The sequence below is a fragment of the Mycetomoellerius zeteki genome, unplaced genomic scaffold, assembly GCF_001594055.1.
Source record: "Mycetomoellerius zeteki isolate Tzet28-1 unplaced genomic scaffold, Tzet1.0 scaffold446, whole genome shotgun sequence".
Taxonomy (NCBI): Eukaryota; Metazoa; Arthropoda; class Insecta; order Hymenoptera; family Formicidae; genus Mycetomoellerius; species Mycetomoellerius zeteki.
This window is the reverse complement of record NW_017257442.1, coordinates 18,751-43,677: the sequence shown is the minus strand read 5'-3', so window position 1 is coordinate 43,677 and position 24,927 is coordinate 18,751. Positions and strand designations below refer to the sequence as shown.

General features: G+C 31.6%; 1 protein-coding gene across 3 annotated transcripts in view; it reads right to left on the bottom strand.

Moving 5' to 3' along the window:
• The window catches only part of ssh (Protein phosphatase Slingshot), a 143,239-nt gene that overhangs the window by 105,528 nt on the left and 12,784 nt on the right, over positions 1-24,927 (bottom strand). For 2 of the 3 annotated variants that reach the window (XM_018454699.1, XM_018454698.1), the window contains one exon: positions 21,429-21,484. In XM_018454699.1, the coding sequence (XP_018310201.1) occupies positions 21,429-21,484 (56 nt within the window). Of the gene's footprint in view, positions 1-3,799; positions 4,231-21,428; positions 21,485-24,927 lie in introns of those variants that run through there. The other variant, XM_018454700.1, reaches the window with a different exon arrangement.

Sequence of the window (24,927 nt, the reverse complement as noted above, 5' to 3'; positions counted from 1 at the left end):
TTTGGATACATATGTTTTCGTAGAACTTCTAATTTTTACGTGTTAATAGCCTGCTTATAGAAAATTCTTCTGTGCCTCAATGCGATTAACTTTTTTAACATTAAATATGATCAAATCTGTTCTTATGAATTTTTTGTAAATTTTTAATTGATATTTTTGGGAAATAAGAGCAAACTTTTTATAAATTAAAAATCAATATTTTTTATATATTTCATAAAATAAATATATTTTTTACAAAATGTATCAATCATCTCAAGATATAATGTAAGTAGAATTTAATATTAACCATTTGCAAAATTCGAATTATTAATTACAACATTTTTATCTTTCAAATATAATATTATTCAAAATTATTTACGATTATACTAAAGATATTAAAACTTTATATATATTATACATATATTTACTGCTCTCTCTTTCTATCAATTGTATTTATTTATTACATTAAATAAATCTCTCATTGCGATTTAACTCATACGTTTATACGGACTGTTCAATTAATTTATATAAAATATTTCTCTTTGGCTGTACCGATCAATCAATTGCAATTTCTCAGACTGAATACTTCACCGAGGTTGGCATATTATAAGCTGGAGTCTGTTGTAGATGGAGGATCAGTTAGGGACCCTTGCCGTTCGAAAAAAGAAACAACAAAGAATACACGGTTCGTATGCCGGTGAAGGCTGCGTTGCCAAGTATCCAACCATCTTAAACTGGACCATTGCTAACGGTACGAGAAGTATCTCTCCTGCGTAATTTCTGATCTCTCAATTAACCCTTATTGCAGAATCACTTTTTGCAAAAAGATATTTCGTACGAAAGAAACGCAAGCTAATCGAAAATAAATCAGCAACCGTGAGAAAAGTTGCGAGTTATTGCTTGTAAAAGCCATTATTTGAGAAGATTTAATTAAACAATAGCTATATTATACAGAATCTCTAGTATATTCTTAATTATTCTGTTTTAATGATAGGTAATATTTCACAACTATAAAGATTTACAATAATTTAATTATTTGGGAATCGATTAAGATAAATATGTAAACAATACAAATAAACGAAGAGCCTTATTTGACCAATAACAGACATCAATATATTCAGAAGTGGATCGTTGCTTTGTTGTTTTTATTCTTTGAAGCATGTATTATGTGATCATTGAATCGATATATTAAAAAATATAGAAAAATTATCATCAATAGAGAGAAACATTACCAATTGTTAAATATCTCAAATTGAATTCACATCTCTCGTAGAGAGATCTAATTTAATTGTTCCTATATCTGTTGTCATAAACAAGTGCAATGGATCAAATGCATCCTGTGTGTGACACATCGTGCAACAAACAGTTAATTACATAATGCAACGTTGTCGATATTCCAGAAGATATCACTACTATGTGTATCGATAAAAAAAAAGCAAGGTTTGTTGTTTTCTGTAAACCGTTATTTCCTAACGGTTAGCCAAGTAATTGTCGGTCAACCAGAAAGTTCACGGTGAAAAATATAGTTAAAAAGAAGTTGTAAATGATCCTTTTGGTCTACAGTTATGCCGGGGTCTGACATCATTCACGGCAAGATTTCTCATTCGTACATACTAAAATGAAGTAATAGTATAAAAAAACGTTGCAATCGAATAAAATTCCATCAGGAAGTAGCTTAATTAGAAATTTTTTAACAGTATCTACATAAAAGATTAAAATGTTATGCTGTAAGATTTCAATTTACGTGCAATTAATATCTTAATGTATTATTTATATGTTGCTTCAAGCCGATGCTAAATAGACAAGGTAATCAAATATTTTTCTCATATCGATATTTTAATTGCATTTTAAAAACTAAATCAATTCACAGAGATCAATATTTTATTTGAAAGTGACGACATTCTTGCGAAATAATTTATTCAAATCCATTGCTCCAATATATATGTGATTACTTTTGGTGTGCGATATGGATTTGCAACCGAAGAAATTTTCCGTTATAATCCGCAATAATCTTTTAAGCTTATGCTGCAAAATGAGCAATGACTTTGCTACGCTGGTAGGATTAAAGCGTATTATCGATCGTCCCTCCGGATTAGATCGTTCACGCAGTCTCCTATCGTGCGAACAATGTTCATTCGATACCCGTTTTACTGTACTTTGAAAATGACACTTGATTTACGGCTCCGTTTTACAATGCAATCCGGCGTTACGTATACATATATAACATAGTATACAGGAAGTCCATATTCTTATCGCTACATTAAACATGCTGATCTGAATTTGTTACGTATATTATTCATTCGTCTCTTTATGTAAAATCAAATTGATATCTTCTCCTCAAATTAAAATAATGTATTACTTCTTTGATAAAAAAAAAAATCTACAAAAAGATGATTTGTCTTAAGATTTCTTCTGATAAAATTGTATACAATAATGAAACTTGTTAAATAATATCTATTTCTAATCACTTTCTATTTAAAAAATTCTACAGAAGAAAGTTCACGTCAAAACAAATGTTTGCTTTAAACAAAATTGAAAACGTTTCACATAAACACCATGATTAAGAGAAATTGCGAAGTATTTTCTAAAACAAGATATATTTAAAAATTAATTAGAAACGATTAATTAATAATAATCGAGCGTCAATGAAAGTTCTGAACATCTTTATTGCAGACTTCTATTTACACAACTGCTTGTACGTATCAATGACAATATTAGCAGTTGTACATAAATAAACAGTGACGTGGTTAAGAGCGAGAGTATCGAAGAAATGAACATTGTAACGTAAATCATGATGCGCATTGTTAAATATTTAGCGTTTCTGCGGGATCAATTTACATAGCGTATTCGGTATACTCGTAAATACTTAAAATACGCATTTGATAATGAACTGCACCGTGAACGTTAAACTCATTCTATAACTGCGTAAGTACAGTTGTAAATAGTTGTAGTTGTAAGAACTAAGAATTAATCAATCACAGCGAAATATAAAGAAAATATTCGGCTCTAATTGGTCAATTCTTACAGCCACAACCACTTACAAAGTTATAATTAGTTATTTAAAATGAAAAAGAAATTTATTAAATTTTAATAAATATTTATTTGTATAATACCAACTAAATATTTACTGAATGTAAACATATATTTATTTGCTATAAAAATCATATTAATTTGATTTAAGTATCATTCCTTTTAATAGAGTAAATATTTATTTACTATGAGTAAATGTTTGATTAGTTATACTAATAAAACAAATATTTATTAAAATTTAGCAAATTTTTTTCAGTTTATGCTTACGCAATTGTAGAATAGATTTACAACGATTCATGCATACCCGACGTGATATTCTTATCACTCGGGCCAAGCTACATTGACCATTTAGTTCACCTAGAGACTTTCCTATAACAGAGTCTCGTCGGGAGCAATTTTGTCAAAATAAAATGAGAAAGAATGCTACGTGTACTGTCTGTTTTTATATATGCTATCTCCTTCTAACTCATACTTATTGAAGTTGACAAAAAGATGTTTGTCATCTCATGGCTAGACTCTGTTATAGGGTCTCTAAAGTTCACCTAATCTCGGATGAATGTCTCTCAATGTCTCTTTCAAAATTAGTCATTGTCGTGACGTAAATAAACCTCGATTTCGTGAACGTCTTATAACTAGTGTTCAACCGATCCTCTATCTTTTTCTCAAAATTTCTTTTCGCGTCCGCTTTAAACGAACGTTTCGTTAACTATAGGATTGGTACCAAGTCACACCAATTCGATATCCCTTAGCAAATATGCGGCGTGACACATTGCAGGCGAAAGAAACATACCTAATATATTGGATGTATCCGTGCCTGGCGTCCTCGAGCAGGAACCCCGCAGGGTTCCTCATCTCGATATTTTCGAAGACCATCGAAATCAGTTCACAGGACACTCCGCGCACTCGACGGCTAACCGCTCGACTCCATCAATTTTTCACCGCGGCACTCGTCTCGCAGGCAGCAGAAACGCATTAAAACGCGATTGCTCGACGCCTCGACGGCGCTTCAGAACGTCGCGTATTCCCGAGACATCGTCGCGATCGGTTGGACCGGCGCACGTCGCGACAAAGACGAAACGACGACTCCGGGAGGCGCGCGAGCACTGTTCCACTTCGCGCCGAGTTCACGATGCGCGACAGGTCACGCATCCGCGCGAGCGAAAGCGAGAGGCGTATCACGCCGTACCGACACGCGGACGACTTTCATCGATGCAAAGTCGCGAGGCAACTGGAGGCAACCAGAGGCAACTGAAGGCCCGGAGCAGGCGCACCGCGCGCGCAGCCTCCTCTTCCTCTCCCCCCTCTACTCCGAACGCCCTACCGGCCGACGCCCCACCATCCGACCTCGCGTACCCGTAGCGGCTTCTCGGTCGATCGAGAGAAGGCGCCGCACACACAGCAACGAAGAGAGGAGTTTCACTGTACCAAACCGGCATCATATAACACATTTTCATTGCGTATATCGCAATGTGCAATTTATGTACACATCGTTCCTTCACTTCAAAAGTGAGTAAAATAATTAAGTTTTAGAGAAAAGGGGAAAACCTATCTTTTAACTTGACTAAAAATTATGGACTAATCAAATAATATCGTTAAAAAGAACATATTCTTGACACGATAAAATGTCATTTTATCATTTTCGTTTCACAGCCCTTAAAAAAATCACTGTTTGAGTTGTGACGATTTTGATGATTTTTTTTAAACCCCCTTTTTTCGATTGTGACGATTTTAACGATTTTTTTATGAAGTTAAGTTTACTTTTAATGATTCATTATAGGATATCTAATATTCACTTAACTCATTCATGGTAATAACTCGAAAATTACGTTTTTATAAATATCGTTTTTTAAGTAAGAGAGTGATATAATCTCCTTTTATTTAAAAAATCATGTGATACATGTAACCGTTTTTTAAAATCCTACGAAACATAACCTTTTTTAAAAAAAATCTTGTTTCACACAAGCACGGTGTTTTCAATTAATAACGACGTTTCAATGACAAAACACGTTAATTCTTTTAATTAACGTGCCATCGTATTTTATTAATGATTATAGCAGCCTGTTAGTCGACGTTTTCAATTTTTTCCTTGAGTTTTTAGAATGAATTACAGAATAATTACAGAAAACGCGAGAAGACCTTGATGATTTGCCGTCATGCGTTTCACCCTCACGAAATCATTAGCCTGAACATTTCAGATATATGTGTATGTGTATTGTACCTACAAATATACCTATTTACAGTGTTATTAAAGAAGAGTTGTAAGTAAAAACTTGTTCTTTCATTTAATAATTATTTAGCCAGCTTACAAGATTTTTCTTTAACAAAAATTTTACTGAAGAAATATGCTTCCATAATTTACTTCTAAATTGTGTCAAAGTTACATTTTTGTGTCAATTTATTTACTTAATTTTTATGATACTTTCTAATATATTTTTCTTGTGTTAAATTAACACAAAAATTTGAGTGTATACGTTTGAAACAAGTACATGTGTTAAGTTTAACTCAAATTTTGTGAATCTACACGAAACTGTATGAAAAACGTATAAAAACATTACATCTCATTGAATAAATTCTAATTATTGAATTGCCTATGCATATCGTTCGAAATATGAAAGATATATGGTACTTGCTATAGATGAAAGCAATGAATGTCTCTTAAACTGTGTAATTTAGGAGGCGACGGCATCAACGTCAATCAACGTCGCGTCTGTCTCGATCTTCTATTCCGAGTTTTATCGCACTCGTTATATTAAAAGATATTAGCAAAAAAACATCTATATATAAACTGGATTTAACGGCGCAAAGTAGTCTTTAATCAAGTAGCAATCTCACCTCGGAATTATTACATTATGCCATCGAATGTATTTACAGAAATGTATTGCGTGTTACACGATGCATGTAGTATTATAGCAATTGTCTGTAACGAGAGAGTCAATTGCACAGCACCTAAGGGCATGATAGTCAGTCGCACAAACAGATCAAAAGACAGCGAATGCATTCTAATCGCGAGATTCGTAAACAGTGACGCGTTTCTTATTTCCATTATTACAACAACGGTTTATTCATTCATCAGATTTCCAGCGATCAATAGCAAAGTTCACTGGAATTTCTAACATTCTACTTTTATTCGAATCAAATAGTAAAAGACATCTACCAGCTATGATATTCAATCGATAAGTGTTAAATATTTCTACCTCTGTCGAAAATTGATTGATTGTACACAGTCATCAAGCAACTAATAGCAGATTAATATTTTCAATCGACCTTTTAAAAATACAGACGAATATAAAAATATAAAAAATTCTACACAAGGAATAGTGTCATAAAAATATAACATCTCAAAAAGTTGACTACAATGCTCTTATTTTCTTACAATAAACATCTGTCACCATTGACATACTGCATCAATTACTATTGCTGCTTCTTTATATAATAAATACATTATATACAACAAAAAGTAACCTAGATACATATATATTCAATTAATTGTTAGGTACTTGACGACTGCATAATGATAATTGATTTTAGACAGAAACTCGAAACGTTTCAAATATTTTATGTCCCGTTTATAATAGAATTCATATGTTCGTTTATAAAATAACGAGTATAATTAAAAACAACTGTGATTTACAATAAACAATGAAAATTAGAACCATTAATTATATATTTAAGCAATAATCGATTATATCTGATACTTTCGCTATAATAATTAGAACAAATAGATATTTTTAAAAGACGATCTATTGCGAATCTATATTTTTTTCATAAATGATCATTAGAATATAAATACTTTTACACCCTATCTTTAAAATATAGATTCTTTTTCTCTACTTAAGTATGACTCTAACTATCCTATTGCGAACAATGACTCATCGCGCACCATCCTATACACCAGTAGATAGTTCCTTCGAGATCTCGTTACACGAATCGTTTCTCAATTTTTTCACTGTCAAGGGGAGCGCATGCGACGCATTAATCATCTGTGTCAACCAGTCCGGTCTCGTATGATTGAAATTGCGGTTACATACCCGTAGGGTAGGTGAAACTAGGTCGTGTTGTATCTAAGATTGTAAGATAGTAAAATGACTTCGCGGTGCATTTCGATGTTATTAATGTTTTCATTTACAACCGAGTATATATCGGGTGCATGATAATAGTCATTAGTCATCTTCACGCGAACATTTTGCGTATAATTTGCGAGCAAATGCAAAAGACTTACTAATGCGCGACGAACTATGCGAGGAATAACATCAATATTCATAGTGCATCGAACTCTTATGTCATGCATATCAACGACGTAAAACCAGGGAGAAATTCTTTCTCTGTCCCCCACAATAACTCTTTTCGGAATGGCCAAACTATCAGATTTTTTAGCGCGGCGTGAAAGAATAAGCTGCTAAAGCTTTTCGAAAGCCGTGTTATGAATATTCATGTAAGTATTAAATAGATACAATCAATGATTTAAATTTTCATTATTTATTATTATATACATATATTATCTATATTATGCATAAATTAATTATTAATCTACAAGATTTCGATAAGTTTTATTAAAACTTTTTAAAAATTAAATCATGCATGTAAAAGAGTTATTGAATAAAAAAAATTTTAAAAGGAGGAATTCGAGAGATTTAGATACTGAATTCTATAATTATATTTCAAAATACATCGAATGAATACACAGATATTTACGGATTCTATAAACAACCGGATAGAACGTTTATACGGATCATAGAGCAGCATAGTGCATTTGTGATAAACGCCACGCATGCCGAGATGTCACGTTATTCATACACATGTCAGCTGACATCATCAGTGCATCGACCTTCGTTGCGATTGTCGTATATATGTTTTGCTCCGATTTGCCAGTTCATCCATGCAAAACGCGAATGAACACCGTATAAACACTATAATACGTTCACAGAGAAATCTTGCACAGGGAGAGGAGACAGTCTGGAATTCATCTGTCTCGCTTGATAAACAAAGACTATTCAGTAGTTCCCGATAGAAGTAATCATTGATTTTCGATTAAATAAATTTACACAGTTTATACTCAGAAATATTTGTTCTATGACTACGTCAGAACTATTTTTCAATAAAATTGTTTGCAATCGACGCTGATGTATCTTAAAATAGAAATAGCTTCAATTCCACTGTTTCTTTTAAAAATATATATCGGATATCATAGATGTAAAAATCTATAGAAAATATTAATAATAAGAATCACGAAAGAATTTAAATAATATGTAGCAATATGAAGAAAATTCATCCTATAAAAAGCAAGATAAGTTAAAGATTTAGTTTTACAGAATTTGATTGTGAATGATAGATTTCCGCAATCTTCTGCAATATCAAAGATGACATCATCATATCTTATAAATTAATGCCAATGGATATAAAATTGCCGTACTATGCAATAATTACAGAACTATTGTACAATTATATAACTACAAACACAAAACAAAATTAATTGCTCTCTAAATTCTTTAAAGTGAATCTCACTCCAAAAAAAAAGTGAAATATCATTCCAAAAGAGTGAAAATTAAGTGTTTTTCCAATACGCAGAAATTGTTTTACTCACCATATCTCTCTCTCTCTCTCTCTCTCTCTCTCTCTCTCTCTCTCTCTCTCTCTTCATACCTTTTGAAACTTTTCATACTATAGTATCCATATCCTTTGCATGAAACTAATAGTGCGTGCATAATATTGCGTTAAGACACGCGATGTGAAAATCTCTGCGATACATGTCATATCACTTTACGTTCTCATCAAGAGACTAAGGAAGGATGACAAATGAGTCTAACGAACTCATTTTATCTCTTGTTCGTATTCTCGGTTCTATTGAAAAAAGAGAGTCTATCTGAAAGATTGGAAAGGCACGTAATCGCTAGCGAAAGTATAAGATCTTCAGGGAATCGAGAAAATAAATTTGTCTTTCGCGTCAAATGAAATCTAACACTCTAACACAGGCTAGTAAATCTATTTTCACATATATCTTTTATATGTACATATATTATTCATTAGTATATTATATTATTCAGTTATATTATTCATTAGTACATACATTAAATATATCTTAACTTTGTTAAGTATAATTTGTAATATAGATATTTATCAAGTTCAAAAAATACAAGAAATAAGAATGAATAAACTAAAGAAACTAATAAAGTAATCTGTGCTTTCAGATATGTTATTTATTTGTGTTTCACTTCTTCTATTTACTGAGTAAATAACACTAGAGAAGGTGCTTATCAATGAAAATCGAACGCTTATCGATATATGTATACATCATACCTATGCCTATGATACAAGATAAACACCGAGCGAAAAATAGCAACGAGAAAAAAACCGAAAAAGTGCAGGGGAAGGGGATAAATCTCTCAAGGGCAATTATGTAAATGACACGAAAACACAATGAGAGGAGATGTGAAAGAAAAGTGTAATTCTGTTCTCCGACATTTTTATTTCTCCGCCCTTGAGATGGAAGCCCTTCCCCCTTTGTACTTTCCGGTCTTTCCTTGATGCTATTTTTTGCTTGATATTTACGATGCAGTCAACCATTTAATCTATCATGTCTTTCTTTCATGTAAATCCACACGAGTTTAAATACAGTTTTTAATTATACACACGGAATTTTCTTTTAAAATTTACTCTGAAAATATGGTAGTTGTGGTACAATACAATATTTTACAGATTTTTACCATGCACTTCAGTAAAATTGATCAAACTTATTTTATACTTCATTGTAGTTTTATTAACGAATGAGAAATTTACATTAAAATTCTTCGAAATACAATGTCCCACGATTGTCATATTTTCAGGATAAATTCTAAGAAAAAATTCTCTCCGTGCACATATAAAATAGTCGATACCTATATTAAAAATGCACATATGTATACATGAAAAAATAATTCAATGTTTTTCGTGTTTAATCACAGTGTAAGTTATTGTCCAAAATAAATGGTTTTAACATAGAATAATGGAGGTTTGTTCTGCTTAGTAAATATACAGTGCTTCATTGCACGCTGTTACCTCATCGTGGTTAGAGTAACAGTGCGTAATGCCGCTTATGAGCGCGCAATTAAAGTCTCCTTAACGGGGAAAAGTAGCGGAAAGTTCAAAGGGTAGCTGCGTCGATTTTTATCTATTACCGTCACTAAAAATACTCTGCGCTAACGTCCATGGAAAGATATTATTAAAACGCAAAAGCGTAAAATTTTAAATTAATAATATCTATAGTTAATTTTAACTATAGCTAGATACACTGTTAAATCTATAGTGTCAAATTTAACTTAACGTGAGTCGCCACTGCTCCTACTCAATCATATCGTTATTTTATACTAAAACAATGGTTATATTTGACACTATACAGTGTCAATTTGATACTATATAGAGTCAAATTTAACTATCGTTTTAATAAAAAATAATAATATATTTAGTAGTAGCAGTGGCGACTCACGTTAGGTTAAATTTGACACTATAGATTTAACAGTGTGTAGTTGCTTTCCAAAAAATTATGTAATTTGCAGTATACAACTATATCTTTTTCTTTACATCAATCGATTTATTTCATTTTTCTATGCACAAAAGTATTAAAAAAATAAATGTTCAAAAAATTAATATAGTTTATACAAAATATTTTAAATTTCATATCAATATAAAATGTATAGGTTAGACTCGTGTTTGCGTGCTCGGCGATTTTTTGCTTTTGAAAATAATGGAGCAGAGAGTTTGTATTAATTTTTGTGTAAAAAATGGTATTAAGTGTTCAAAAACTCTTGAAATGTTGACAGTGGCGTACGGTGAGTCAACTTTGAGCAAAAAAAATGTTTATAAATGGTATAAGTTATTCCAAGAGGGCCGAGAAAATGTTAACGATGAACCTCGCTCTGGACGCCCCAGCACGTCAAAAACCGACGAAAATGTTCAGGAAGTGAAAGAAATTGTGTTGAAAAATCGTCGAATCACGATTAGAGAAATAGTTGATGATCTTAACATATCGTTTGGCTCATGCCAATCAATTTTAACGGATGTTTTGGGTATGACACGTGTGTCAGCGAAATGCACCTGCGCACACGTCGTTACTAGTGAGTAGTTTTTTGGCCAAAAACAATACTATCATCATGCCTCAGCCACCGTATTCACCAGACTTGGCCCCCTGTGACTTTTTCCTCTTCCCAAAATTGAAAAGGCCCATGAAAGGACGAAGATTTGCGACGATTGAGGAGATTAAGGCTGCATCGCTGGAGGAGCTCAAGGCAATACCCAAAAGTGCATTTCAGAAGTGTTTTGACGACTGGAAAAAGCGCTGGCACAAGTGCATTGTATCAGAGGGGGATTATTTTGAAGGGGATAACATAATTTTGGATGAATAAATGAATATTTTTTTATAAAAATGAAAAGTCACCTTACTTTTTGATCACACCTCGTATTTTGTAAACGATTAATTTTTTGATGAATATTTTACTTAAATATTTTTATATAGAGATAGCCAAAGGAATTATATTATATAAAAAATTATACAATTCAATCAAAGAAATAAAGGTGACCTTTAGATTTTGGAAGCTACTCTATTAGAAAAAAAACTAATTTCGTCATATGATGTTATATTCGACACCAAACGGATATTAGAAAATAAAACTTCATACTTTGTTAAATTTTAAATATAACAATCTGTAATGTCTTTACTGTCTTTAGTGATACATATTGTATATAAGTAGTTACATGTTGCAAAATCTCCTGTCGTTGTTCTTCACACATCATTTCAATTTACGTGTGCATGAAAAAAAACTTGATTTAATAAAAATAAAAGATTGAGTCGTTTCATAATAGCTTAAGTCAATTTTGCCTACAACCTTTATCAGTTTCTTCTCTATACCTTGCTTGGAAAATAGCAACGTGAGAAGTGCAAAAAGGTAATGTACAACATCTCGATTATTGCGCGCCTTTTTTTACTTGAAGCCTCAGACGAGACATTGTGCTTACAGAAGGAAGGGGGATTACAGTCGCGCCAGACTGACCGACGACGAGGACGCATAGTCGTGCATGAATTATTCAAGAGCTTCTCGAAACAGGCATCCGCGTACGACGATCGATGGACCTCGAGATTCGGGGTCTCACGAGCCGTCATCTTTCAGAATTCTTTCTCGTTAAGAGAAAAAGAGATATCATGCGAAAAACGCATTGCAGGTGGCATCTAACTAAAAAAAAATTCTTTTTAAACTGTAAAAATGTAAATCTATTACGAGCGCAATAGATCATATATGGCTATTGCCCGTTTCTACCAATGTAAATTAATTTTAATCTCAGTTCAACTTATTCTTCATTTTCTAATTCTTAGAACTAGAAAGACTGATATAAATTTGTATCACATTGTTTTCTGTGAATATATAACTTCATTCAATGATATTACACAACGTCATACAATAATATAATATTATATAATAATTTTCTCAACATTGGATAAAAAAGCCATAGAAAGTAAAGATACGTAAAAATTTCAATAACAAGAAAATAAATTATAATTGTTATTAATCAATAAATATAAACAAATGGTCAAGTATTTCATCCAAAATACAGAAATAATTTAACAGATAACGTACTTTTTAATCAGAAAATTGAAAATATTTTATTCCCTGCTGGACAACTTTTTTAAGAGGTATTATTCGAGTTATATTTTTATCACTTTATACTTAAATACGTAATTGCGGTATCGCAATTTAAGATAAATTTGACTACAGTGGATTAAAATAGAAGGAGATATTGCAATGCATAATTACCACAATCATCATTATTATCCTGCCCTTACTCGACATAAAAGACACAATAACGAACGGTATCAAGTCGCAAACATTGAGTCACTTGTTCAACCTTCCCTGTCTTACCGTTTCTATTACGAAATCCTGGATTCTCTCCATAAGAGAATACAAAATCGATAAACAAGAATTATGCTTATAATTCGCCATGCAATACTGTCTGTTATAAATTTTCGAATTGTTATTATCAAATCGTTAATATCATTCGTTTTTTCAAAAGGAATCCCACAAAAATATGATTCATTATAATGCGATTAAATTTCTTCAGTCGTATAATTATTTAATATCAATGAAATTGATATGTTGTAGCAACATTATATTTAAATAAATCGGAATAATACGCGCGAGATTAAAAATAAAGCAAAATAAAAAATAGATGAAAAAAATATGATTTAATAAACAATTTTGCTAAAACGAAAACAGATAACGCGATAAATTTTGACAATGATTCATCGGCAGCAGGATAATGCAAATATTCGTAAAAGGATTTCTACAGTGACTCACTGAAAATCACTCACTCAGCAATATATAGACGAACGTCCATCTTAGCGTTTCAAACAAATTGAAGTGCCGATCACTCTGTTCTCCGTATTACTATCTATATATGCTGTTCTCTCGAACAGATTTTCTTTCTCGTGTCGGTCTGCACGTAAAAAGTGCATGCGAGTAAATGACCAGAGGCGCGATGTAAGGTAAATGTTCCAGTAGCCGGACGTTTAAGCGTTAGGTTCTCATAAATAATATAATTTATAATATCAAAAAGGTTTTTAATATAAATATTTGTATTCATTTGAAAACTCAAGACTCCCTTAAGCAAGGAAAAATTATTTGAACCCACTTATAACAATTATTAATTACATTATTTAAATAAATAATAGAATGCGTCAATGTACCAGTAGCCGGACAAGCCAGTCGAACACTGAGACGTAATTGTCCCAGTATCCGACTACAATTGGAAAATTAATATGCTGACGGAAAATAATATAAATAGACGTTTAATGACAAAAGACAACTAATTCAAATTGATCTTTAAAATAAAAAAAGCATTTGAGATTAATATTAATATAAATAAATAAAGTTTTGTGTAACTGTCCGATCCCAGTGACTATATAGACATGTACCTATGTTCGGATACTGGGACGTTTACCTTAAGCGATAGTATACAGAATGCATCAAAATTATCGCACTTTCTTGCAACGGATATTTCTTCGATTTAAATGTTGTAATATAATTGTTGAAAATTACTTTTTCAAAAAGATAAAAAGCGCACATTTAATTAAAACATATTATAGCTAGATAATAACGTCGTAGAAGTATTTTGTTATATTGTATAAATAAATATAAAAACATTAAAAAGTATGTACCTAATAATTTTAAATAAAAGGAACATGAGAAATATATTACAATATTATTAATTAAATATTTTGTAAATTTTATAAATTAAAAAACGAATTTATTAGAATTTAAAAAAGAAATATGTTCGCTCCGTCATAAAATATAATTTCATATCCTGTCAAAAGTATTTTCGCGTGAGACTCTACGAACTCAGTTAAGAACAATCGGTTGATGTATGTCGTAAGACAAACACTAATTAGCAAGTTTCGGAGCGTGATCCAATCTCAAATTGCACAAGACCGCATTGTTCATGCTAACCCGAAATGCTTGACCGAAATATAGTTCAGGGTTACATATCTCATACGAAACTCTTGGAAAACACAATAAATCGATAAATATTGTAAAGAATGACGTTTTAAAGCAAAAATATGTATCCATTAATGTAACTACACAATAAAATATTACCAATATTAGAATTGTTAGATATAAATACTTTTTTGAAAAATGATGAAAATTTATCAAAGTGGCATTCAAAATTAAGGATGTAAAATTCTCTAGAATAAATGTACTTAAATAGATAAAATATAAAACAATATGTATTAAATAATAAAACAGATTATATATAATGACAAGTTCTTTTGCAATTTATTGTTTCCCTGCGTTACTAGTTTCGCAAAATACGAAAGATAAACATATAAATTTAATCTAAATGTGGACTAATTTCAGTTTAAACTCTAACACGGAAATTTTAGAAATGTATATATATAATATAAAGTTTTCTTCATCTTTTATTAATTTTCAAGTGAATATATATACATATAGTTTTAAAATTGTTTAATAATTAACATTCATTTAATAGTTATTTAAAAATCAATAAAAATAAGTTTATTTTTTTAATTTCCTCTCGTTAGTTTAAACTAAAATTAGTTCTCATTTCGGATAAAATGATTTAGATTAAATTTAGATTTGTCTTTCTATGAGAACCTAGTAACACAGGAAAACAATAAATTGCAAAAGAATTATGCTATTAATCTTAAAAGGAAAAGTCCTGTATCATATATAGTATTTATCGTGCAATTCGCAGAATAATAACGCTAATAATGATATCGAATCCGTTTCGAAAGCTGTCATAATATCGATACTGGAGAAAGTACACACATACAAGTACAAGAAAACAGAATAAGAAATATAGACAGGAAACAATATTATATGCCGTATTTATTTCTCTCTATGAAAAACTATCAGAATTTGCAAAACTAATAAGTAGCGTGTATGCGGTATTATCCACGTTAGCGAGAGAAAATACGTGTATATCCGGCTATTATCCTCACGAGTCTCGTGACTCTTTGTTAGTGAAATTTACGAACGACCAGGAATCCCGTTCAAGGTAGACCGCCTTGGTCGGCTTCAGGCCCCGAGAGCAGGTCGTCAGAACTTCTTACGAGCTCCAGCTTCTCTCCGCTCGGAGTGTGATATTTAAGGAGCATACAAACGATTTAAAACGCGACTGGCAGAGCGTTAACTCGCTTTTTACCAATTCGGCCGTTAACACGTGTTAACAAGCATGAAACTCGATACACGTATTGCATTGTAACTACGTGAAGTATATTGAAATCGCAAACTACGTAATTGAAGATAATACCTTAAAAATAACGAGATATTGCAATCTCTATAACTATGTAATAATTGCACTATTGTACACGTCCGTTTGGCTAACCTGGCGAGCGTCATCAGGTAACGCAGAAAATTAAGGGCATCAATCCACTCGAGAAATCGTATAGGCTGACGATAAACACCGGACGTCCCTTTCTTTTTCTTATGACGAGCGATCGAAGTTTTTCTCGTGGCAAAAGGCAAGGAGGCGTGCAGAAAATTATGGAGATTCGCCGGACGTAGATAGAGCAACGTCCACCCCGTGACGGATACTAATGAGTTTGCGGTCGGGTTCTGAATCTATGGTAGGTCACATGGAACGTGAAAGTACATCGTAAACCATGTTGTTGTGTTGTCGTCGAGACGTTCGTGAAATAAATTGCATTCGAGTGAAAATATATTTCTTACTGCAACTATCCACAAATTCGTACAAGAATAGAAAACACGTACCTAAAGTAGGCTATTTACTTGTTCTAATAGAGTAAAATTTATTGTCGCGTTACTCTAAATATAGAAAATTTATATTCAAGTATTATAATTGCTAAATTAAAGTTATTTAGATTAAGATAAGCATAAACCCAAAGCTTTTAATAATATTGAAAGAAGAATGTATCATCATTTACTGAGAAGAAAAATATTAATGTAACTCTACGCAAACATAAATCCATCTCGCTTGCCTTTTATATAAAATTCTCATGTATATTAAATTTCTTACTCAAAATACTGCAACGTCTTTCAGTCCTCTTAATGTAAAACAAATAAGTGAATTTTATATATAAATTAAAATATACTTGTTTTAAAATGCGATCTCCAATTACAATTAAAATTAAGCTAATATTTGTCTTCGATTATATTAATAAAAAAGCATTGAAAAGATATGAAGATATCTCTTCAACAAAAACATTCTATTATAACACATGATCTAAAATAAACATTAATTCAATTTTATTTTTAATTAAAGACAAATCTCCAGATTCTTAAATAACATATCACTAAAGCATGTCGTTAAAAAGCAATAAATATTTAAAAATCACAAATCTTTTAACAAAATAATCAATATTGCAATCAAGAAATGTAGGTTTTATATTTTTCATATAACAAATTTAAATAATAAGTTTAACAATGATACAGTTTTTTATCACACAGCTAATATTAAAAAAGTATAATATTAAAAAACATTTAAAAGAAATATTCACTCCACAATATCGATCATTTTCTTTTCGCCACTAAATCTTGAAAAGTAATACTAAACAAATGAATGGCGCTAGATCCACTCACATGATTCGAGTCATCGTACTGCAGTTCTAAAATAAGCGAATCCGTGATTGGAGATCGCAATTAATGATAATTGCGCTATATAGTACCTACTAAGCGTTTCTGCTTCTTACGACGAGGAGATCTGAACTTAATTGCAATTATAAATCTGGATTAGTACCACGTCAGTTTAATTATTTTTGGCACTACTTACGTTCTGTAAATTACACGTTTACGCATTTTGTTTGCCGAAGATAATAAATTTAACGGAGTACTGTGATAGAGGCTTCCGATCAAGAAAGATTAAAATAGATTAGATGAACTTAGATTAGATGAACAAATGATTTATCACTGTGGATATGTGAAAATGTAAGAGCTGTTGATAAATATTTTAAGATATTTCTTCCAACTTTTAATATTTAAACTGTACCATGTATTTCCATGTATTTCGCGATAGCAAAAATAACATCGTAACTTTTATATGTCATAAATCTGACGTGCATATAATAAAAATATGTATCATGAGTTACAAAATTATTCTTTCAACATTCATATATTATACATCAATATGTATTAATAAATAAATGCAGGTAGGTATAATGGATTCATAGAATAACAAACTGTTGACAACGGAAGTTTTTGTTATGGATTCTTTTAATACTTAATAGTTTTGTTGCATTGCGCTGAATCAACATTTCTCCTTAACAGAACAGCACCGCACGACTTCGCATTGACAGCTTGAACTTTAGACAAACTAAAGGTCGTGTATCGGATACGTGCCGTGTTGAAATGCCTCGCGAACAATCTAGCCAAAAATAGCGAGCGGCCATCGGTTCTGCCAGGAGCAAGAATTGAGGGTATTGTATTACGACGTTGATTGCCTACAAATCGACTTTTCCATATAGAAACAAAATAAACAGAAAGCATATAACAATTTGTGATATATCGCCATAAAATTGCGTAAAATAGTACTTTATCTAAAATTGAAAACAATCGTGAATGTATACATTCGATGCAATGTAAAATGTCAATAAAAAATATTAAATTAATAATTTTGAAAACTGTAACAATTGCCAATTCGCACTTATTGCGATCAAGATTGGGTGTACCACAATTGAGACTAACAAGATTTTTTTATCAATTTTGGAGCCGATTTTTCTTAACGAAGATCATTATCTGTTCTCTATACTTTAATATCACAACTCCATATTTTAATATAGAGTTAATTAATCGAAACTTCAAGTGAAAATTTCATTAAAGTAGGATTCACGTTTGAAGTTAACCGAACAATATGATTTCACTGTCGATCTATCTACTTCCGTGAGACTTATCCGCTTATTTTCAATCTATTGAGTTGGGGCTATTGAAAATCACTATTTTTATCGAAGAAACTTTCTCTTTAATTGTTCGAACAATCTACCGCTACAATTTAATCCGTTTATCCTGGACTGATCTAGGAATTACGTGCTTTCCGTCTGTTCTGTTATTCATTTGTGTGAAAAATCGGATTCACTACGATTCGATGTCTTGTCCGTAGCAATATCCTCCGCGATTAAAACTCGTAACGATCGCGACCCTTGTTAGAGCAGGGGTATCTTAATATCCGCTTGCGACGGGAGGGTTTTTTCCTCTTTCCATCCACGAAGCAACTCCGACTCCGATTACGTCTCCCGCGTAATTTTATGATCGGCGTACGAAGCAAGAGATGTTACGCAAACGCGCCGTAGAAAGTCAGACGATTAAGAGCGAAGCCTTCTCCTTGCGGCGGCCGCCCGGAGTAGGAGAGTAAATCGGAGAGTTCCGTGGGGATTTCCCGTGCGTGCATGTTCATTTACGCACAAGTGCGGCGCAGATTGAAAACGCATCGCGCTGTCCGCATACGGGAAATTCACGCGGAGTATAAGATTTCCTTTGTGGAAGACAAGTTGGATCAGGCAAGTTAAAGCGACTCGAAAGAGGAAGCGAAGACATACTTCCACCAGGAAACGTCGAAACTCATTTTCGTCGTTGATTAAATAACACCTCGCCGTGTTCTCGCGTTATTTCCTGTTGAACCGACACGATTCCGAGAGCGCGATCAATCGTGAATTCGCGATACTCACGCGAAGAAGTGCCTTTCGCCGAGAAGAGATCGTCGATTGTTGATGCCATAAAATTGATTCATAAAAAGTTCATTATACTTATCCTCATCTTACGACTTAGGTTTAAAGTCTAGATTTTATTCATAATTGTATAAAAAGCATTGACCTACTTGATTAACAAGACTCGAGAAATGTAACACAGGCTCTTACGAAGTAGGTACACGTTTGCTTATTTTCACATAAAATACTATCTTATATCTTTAATAGAAAGGAAAGATATATTAAAGAAAAATAAATATATCTTTACAAGCATAATAATTCAGAAAAATGAAATAAGTGGAAACAAGTGCATAAATCTTTACAAAGTAGTGGTTAATAATCAAAATAATTAAAATAATGAAAATAATTTCTGTTCGATAAACTAGAACCCTATATCGGTCGAAGTTAGATCTTAAAACGCTTAAATAATTCAATTTTGAATCACTTAAATATGCTATATATGTACTTGACAATCCTTATAAGTAATTTTTTCCTTTATCGAATCTGTCTTTCAATAGAAAAAAGATGTACTCAATATTTTAGCATATACCACACTTGTAGTCTAACAAACTGCACGCCGAAAAATTTCTGGACTATATAAACGCAATTCAACCACTGTAGTAATCTCGCGAATTAAATTAATTTCTAATAATTTCGATGTTCAAACAGGCATCAAATTTCAAAGATGTTAATATGCTGAAAAAACTGTAATTAAATTTATTGCGAAAAATTACCTTCGCCGGGAGTCGAACCCGGACCTCTTGTATTTCATACGAGCGTCTTAAGCCATTAAACTACCGAAGCAAGACATTCTAGTTTATCGATTGTGTTTTCACATGTACGGTCTAAAAATGAGATTATTATAATTTCTATTCTCCACACACACACACACACACAAAGTATATTAAAATTTTATTATAAATAGTAGATAATAAGTAAACATAATATTTTGTAAGATATTAGCAATCTTATACATTCTTATAATATTTGCAATCTTATATTGATAAAAATTATAATAAAAATATATATATACCATACATATATATATATTTTTATTATAATTTTTAATAATATAAGATTGCATCATCATTATATGATTGCATTAAATCAATCAATATGGAAAATTTTACTGTTTCGGAAAATAATGCATTAGTAGATAGGTAATATATATGGGTTTAAACAAGACGTTCTAAAGATAAAATATTGAAAACGTGCATAAAGTAAACTAATTTCAGATTAGATATCCATTCACATAGCGATAAAACCAGCTTCGATCGTTGTAATACCTCGATACCTGTCTCGAAGAATATAAACATAGCAAAATACGACACTACTCGGCTAATGCAATAAAAATGCTCGGCGCATCTCAAATATTCGATGATAAAACTCCGTCTATATAAAATTATCTTTATAAGTTTATCTATTATCTATATAAGTTTTTATCCTCAAAACTTATTATAAGAAAATAGTTGAAAAAAATTTGAAACATCTCTTGCGATTTTTGCAAAAAAAAATCCCGCAACAGGAATTTTATTACATCGACGATCATGAAAGCCGATCTTACTGCCAATGGTCAATAAAACTAAAATAAGTTATTCGCTAAGTAGAAATTGCTACTAGTCTACAGGCTGCCACTCTGGCAAAATATATCGTTCGTATCCTTATCGCGTCTTATTAGCTCGCGCCCGCATAGAATTCCACTTCATTTTGCGTTTCTCGAACTCGATAGCTGAAGCAATTATGTGCTGACAAACGAGAAAATCAGCAGAAAACATCGCGTATAAGATGAGAACTTGGAAACTCTTCTGATCTCTATACGGTTAATGGTACGGTTTTGCGATTCGATCTTATCGCTATTGAAGCTGGGTACATGTATCCGCTTATGTAGAGTGTCCCGAACTCGACAGGAAGATTTGAAGATTAGGGCAAGATTGCTTAGAGCAAAGACTACATCATCGCAAAAATGTGTAATTTAAAATGCGCGTTAAGTTTAATTTGCGCATTTATATAATATTTTATATATGTGTATATATATATAAAATTTTTATATTTCTTATATACATATACTAAGATATATATATATATCTTATATTATTTTTATAAAATATGTAGCATTAATTAATGAATCCTTATAAGTAATTTTTTCCTTTATCGAATCTGTCTTTCAATAAAAAAAAGATGTACTCAATATTTTAGCATAAAATATTAGTAACGATAATAATTGTATAAACACTAAACTTACCTTTTACAACTTCTTGTAGTATCCTCATCGTCAGCCGGTGCTCCTGCTCCAGAATCCTGAAAAATAACAATTTGCTTAAATCCTATGTATTATCTTATATGTATAAGCATATATCTATATTAGGAAATAAACATACGATAACAAGTTTATATCTTAGAACTCTCATTATATATTTCTTTTTCAAAGATTAGAATTCTAAGATTAAATCACGCTTGTAAATCAAAGGTTAAATTTCCGGAAGCGGATAATTTTTGCCTCTGTCTCACTACTTCTTCTTCGAGTTATAATCCAAGAAATTATTAATTAACAAGGCGGAACTTTTTGTCTGTTTCCTCTTTTCACTTTCGGTCAATTTCTGCTACGAACAAAAACCGTCAAACAAACAGCATTAATAATTTGCAGTGAAAGCGTTAACAAAGGATTGTTGTCGCTTAAATTACGTCAATACCAGTTCCATGACAGGGAAATACGGATAAGCCTTTATTCGTTCCCCCCTGTAGTAGATAATTGAGATATCGTGACAACCACGGCACGGAACGCTGGAAAATACAATCGTATACTTGAAGACAATATACTGTATTTGTAAGCTACCGAATAAAATTGCTGTCGCAAACGTTCAATTCGAAAGTTTATTATAGCCATCTGACAAATCTTCGTTGACAGTACAAACAATACACTCTGCCCTGGAAAATTAAGTAGAGACAGAGATTATTCGCTTCCGGGAATTTAATCTTTAATTTCCAATAAGATAAAATTTTTATAAAATATTAATTCCGTCTTATGCATTTTTCAATTAATTTCTTCTAATTATAGAAAAATATAAAGATTTGTGTGATAATAATATTTTATTTACAAAATTTCAATATAAAAGATAAAATTTCCAATTTTTAGTTATTAGTGATATATAGAACTCCTTATTATTTCCAAAGATTTTAAATTAAATATATAAATTAAATATAAAAAAATGTTAATCATAATTATTTACTTCAATCATGTTGAATTTAAAATTTTACTATGAACTTTTAAACGCCAGCATTTTTAAGGAAATAACAGAAAAAATTTTTTTCCTTAAAATCTTATATATAAACTTTCCCTTCAACAATTAAAAATCACTAAAATTCTTTAATTTCTGATTTTATTTGAAATAACGTTTTATACACGTTTATAAAATCGTATGCAAGAGATAACCTCATTTATTAACACAAGTTAGATTACAATAGAATTTATATTATAACTCTGTTTCATATATAACTTCCCGTATACAATGTAGTGAGACATTTCCACTCTTCGTTTAGTTGCACATAGACTTCTGCGCGTGTTACGGAGTGGTGGTTCTTTTATTAATAAAGTATATCGTAAATATCAAGGATACGAAGAGAGCGAATCCCCACACTGCAGGCGCACGGTCATGCAGAAAACGAACCCTCAAAATCGATAGGCGACCGTGTAGCCAGCTCAAGGCTACCCCTCACCCGAAATGCTAAAAAAATGCAACTGGCCCCTTCATATAAGTGCACTTTGCTATATGCAAAGCGAACGATAGAGCGAACCCCTTTCTAAGTCTCTTGAAACTCAAGGATACTCGACGAAGTCCTCGAAAGCATTTTGGCACGCATAAATACGATAATGAGTTAAAAATTGCACTCTGATCGTTTAGAGTCTGCGCGCCAACGAAGAAAAATCGAAATTTCAGTAGGTACTGTTGAAATTAAACATAGGTACATTGTATATAATCATCGCAAATAATAATAGATTACGTCTTGAAAGCGTAACCTCTACGAAATTTCTACTTGTACAATTTCATTTTTTTTAAAGAGTTTAATAAGTGAAATTTTTAATAACTGACTGATATTTGGCTTATATATATCAAATCACTTTAAATGATAAGTCATTTGGATATATTACTCAAAACTACAAAGATTTTTGTAAAGTCTTAAAGATATTAAAATTATTATTGAAAATCTCTTGTCCAGAAACTTTTATAACTTGTGTTATTGTTGTGTAGAAAAACGAACTCAATTCAGAAATATTTATTAACGTTTATTGCAGATGATTTGTACACTGTATCGTTGCTCGCCAGAAGACTCGGCTTCTTTCACACCGCTAGAAGACTCGGTTTCTATCGTAATTCTCGATGTTTCGACTGATTCGTAAATCTCGTGATATCGTTTCGCTGGCTCGATTAATTCTGAGAGCGAGTCCTTTAAGGGCTCTCTTTATATATGGAAATCCGAAGCTATGGGAAACCATTCGACGCTGAGAGCCAATCGGAATCGTTCGTCTCGGAGGCGAGTCGCTGATAGGTCGAACGCCGTACGCGGTTGTCGTTCGACATTTTGCTCGTAGTGGGCCCACTGTGTTCGGTTTGTTTCGTCGCACCAGTTATTATTCAATCTATTTTCTATTTTACGTGCTACCATAAATAGTAACATTGTCCAATAACATTTTTCATAAGTGTCAATCATTTCCGATGTATTTTTACTTAATGAACGCAACTTCATTGGCTAAAATTGGCTATCACGTCACAATTTTGAGAAAAACGGCATCAAAGAAGTAATAAATGATGATTGTTAGGATTTTTATGACGTAGCTTCGCCAGTAAATTTCTTTTTAATTTTGTTAATGCCATGCTAAAGATCAACTTTAACTTTAAAATGCATTTTGTTTCATTTCGATAAAATTTTCGAGATATAGCAATTTAAAATAAAAAAATAACTTTTTTTCAGTGTAATACTTACATAGAAAAGGCATTTTATGTATTTCATAATACTGCGTTATGTGGGAAGTAAGTGCTTTTGTATTACCTATATTTACATAATACAATCGGATCATACTAAATCAAAAAGCAATATAACATTGATAAAATAAAATATAGCAAGATTATTTTAAATGACTTAAGATTACAATCTTCTTGTCATATTGTATTTTGACAATTTCATGTTACTTTTTGATTTATGATCTGATTATATTATGTAAATACAAAAGTATACTTATACGAGAGAGAGAGAGAGAGAGAGAGTACTTTCCGTATAATGCATTATTAAGGTGGAATAAAATGTCCTTTCTATGTATTGCATACGAAAAGAACTATTTTCAAAAGACTACATCTCAGTAATGAAAAATCAAACCAAAACAAAATAAAATGCATTTTATAACTGATACTTTCGCGTGGCATTAACGAAATTTAGAAAAAAATTTGCTGCCGGTGTTACAATGTCATAAAAGCTATCGTCATTTTCGCCACTTTGATTCCATTTTTCTCAAAATTATGACCTGATAGACTTTGGCTAATGGATTCGTGTTCAGCAAGTAAAAATACATCGAAAATGACTATTCATACTCATGTTGCAAAAAATCAAATTTTGTCGAAATGTGTAATTATATTTTTGAAGATTTCGTAGTACTCAAAAATATTGTATTAAAAAAAGTTTTTTAAACATTCGACGATAGGACATTTTCAAACATTGAAAACTTCTAACATTTTTTAGAATCTTCAAAA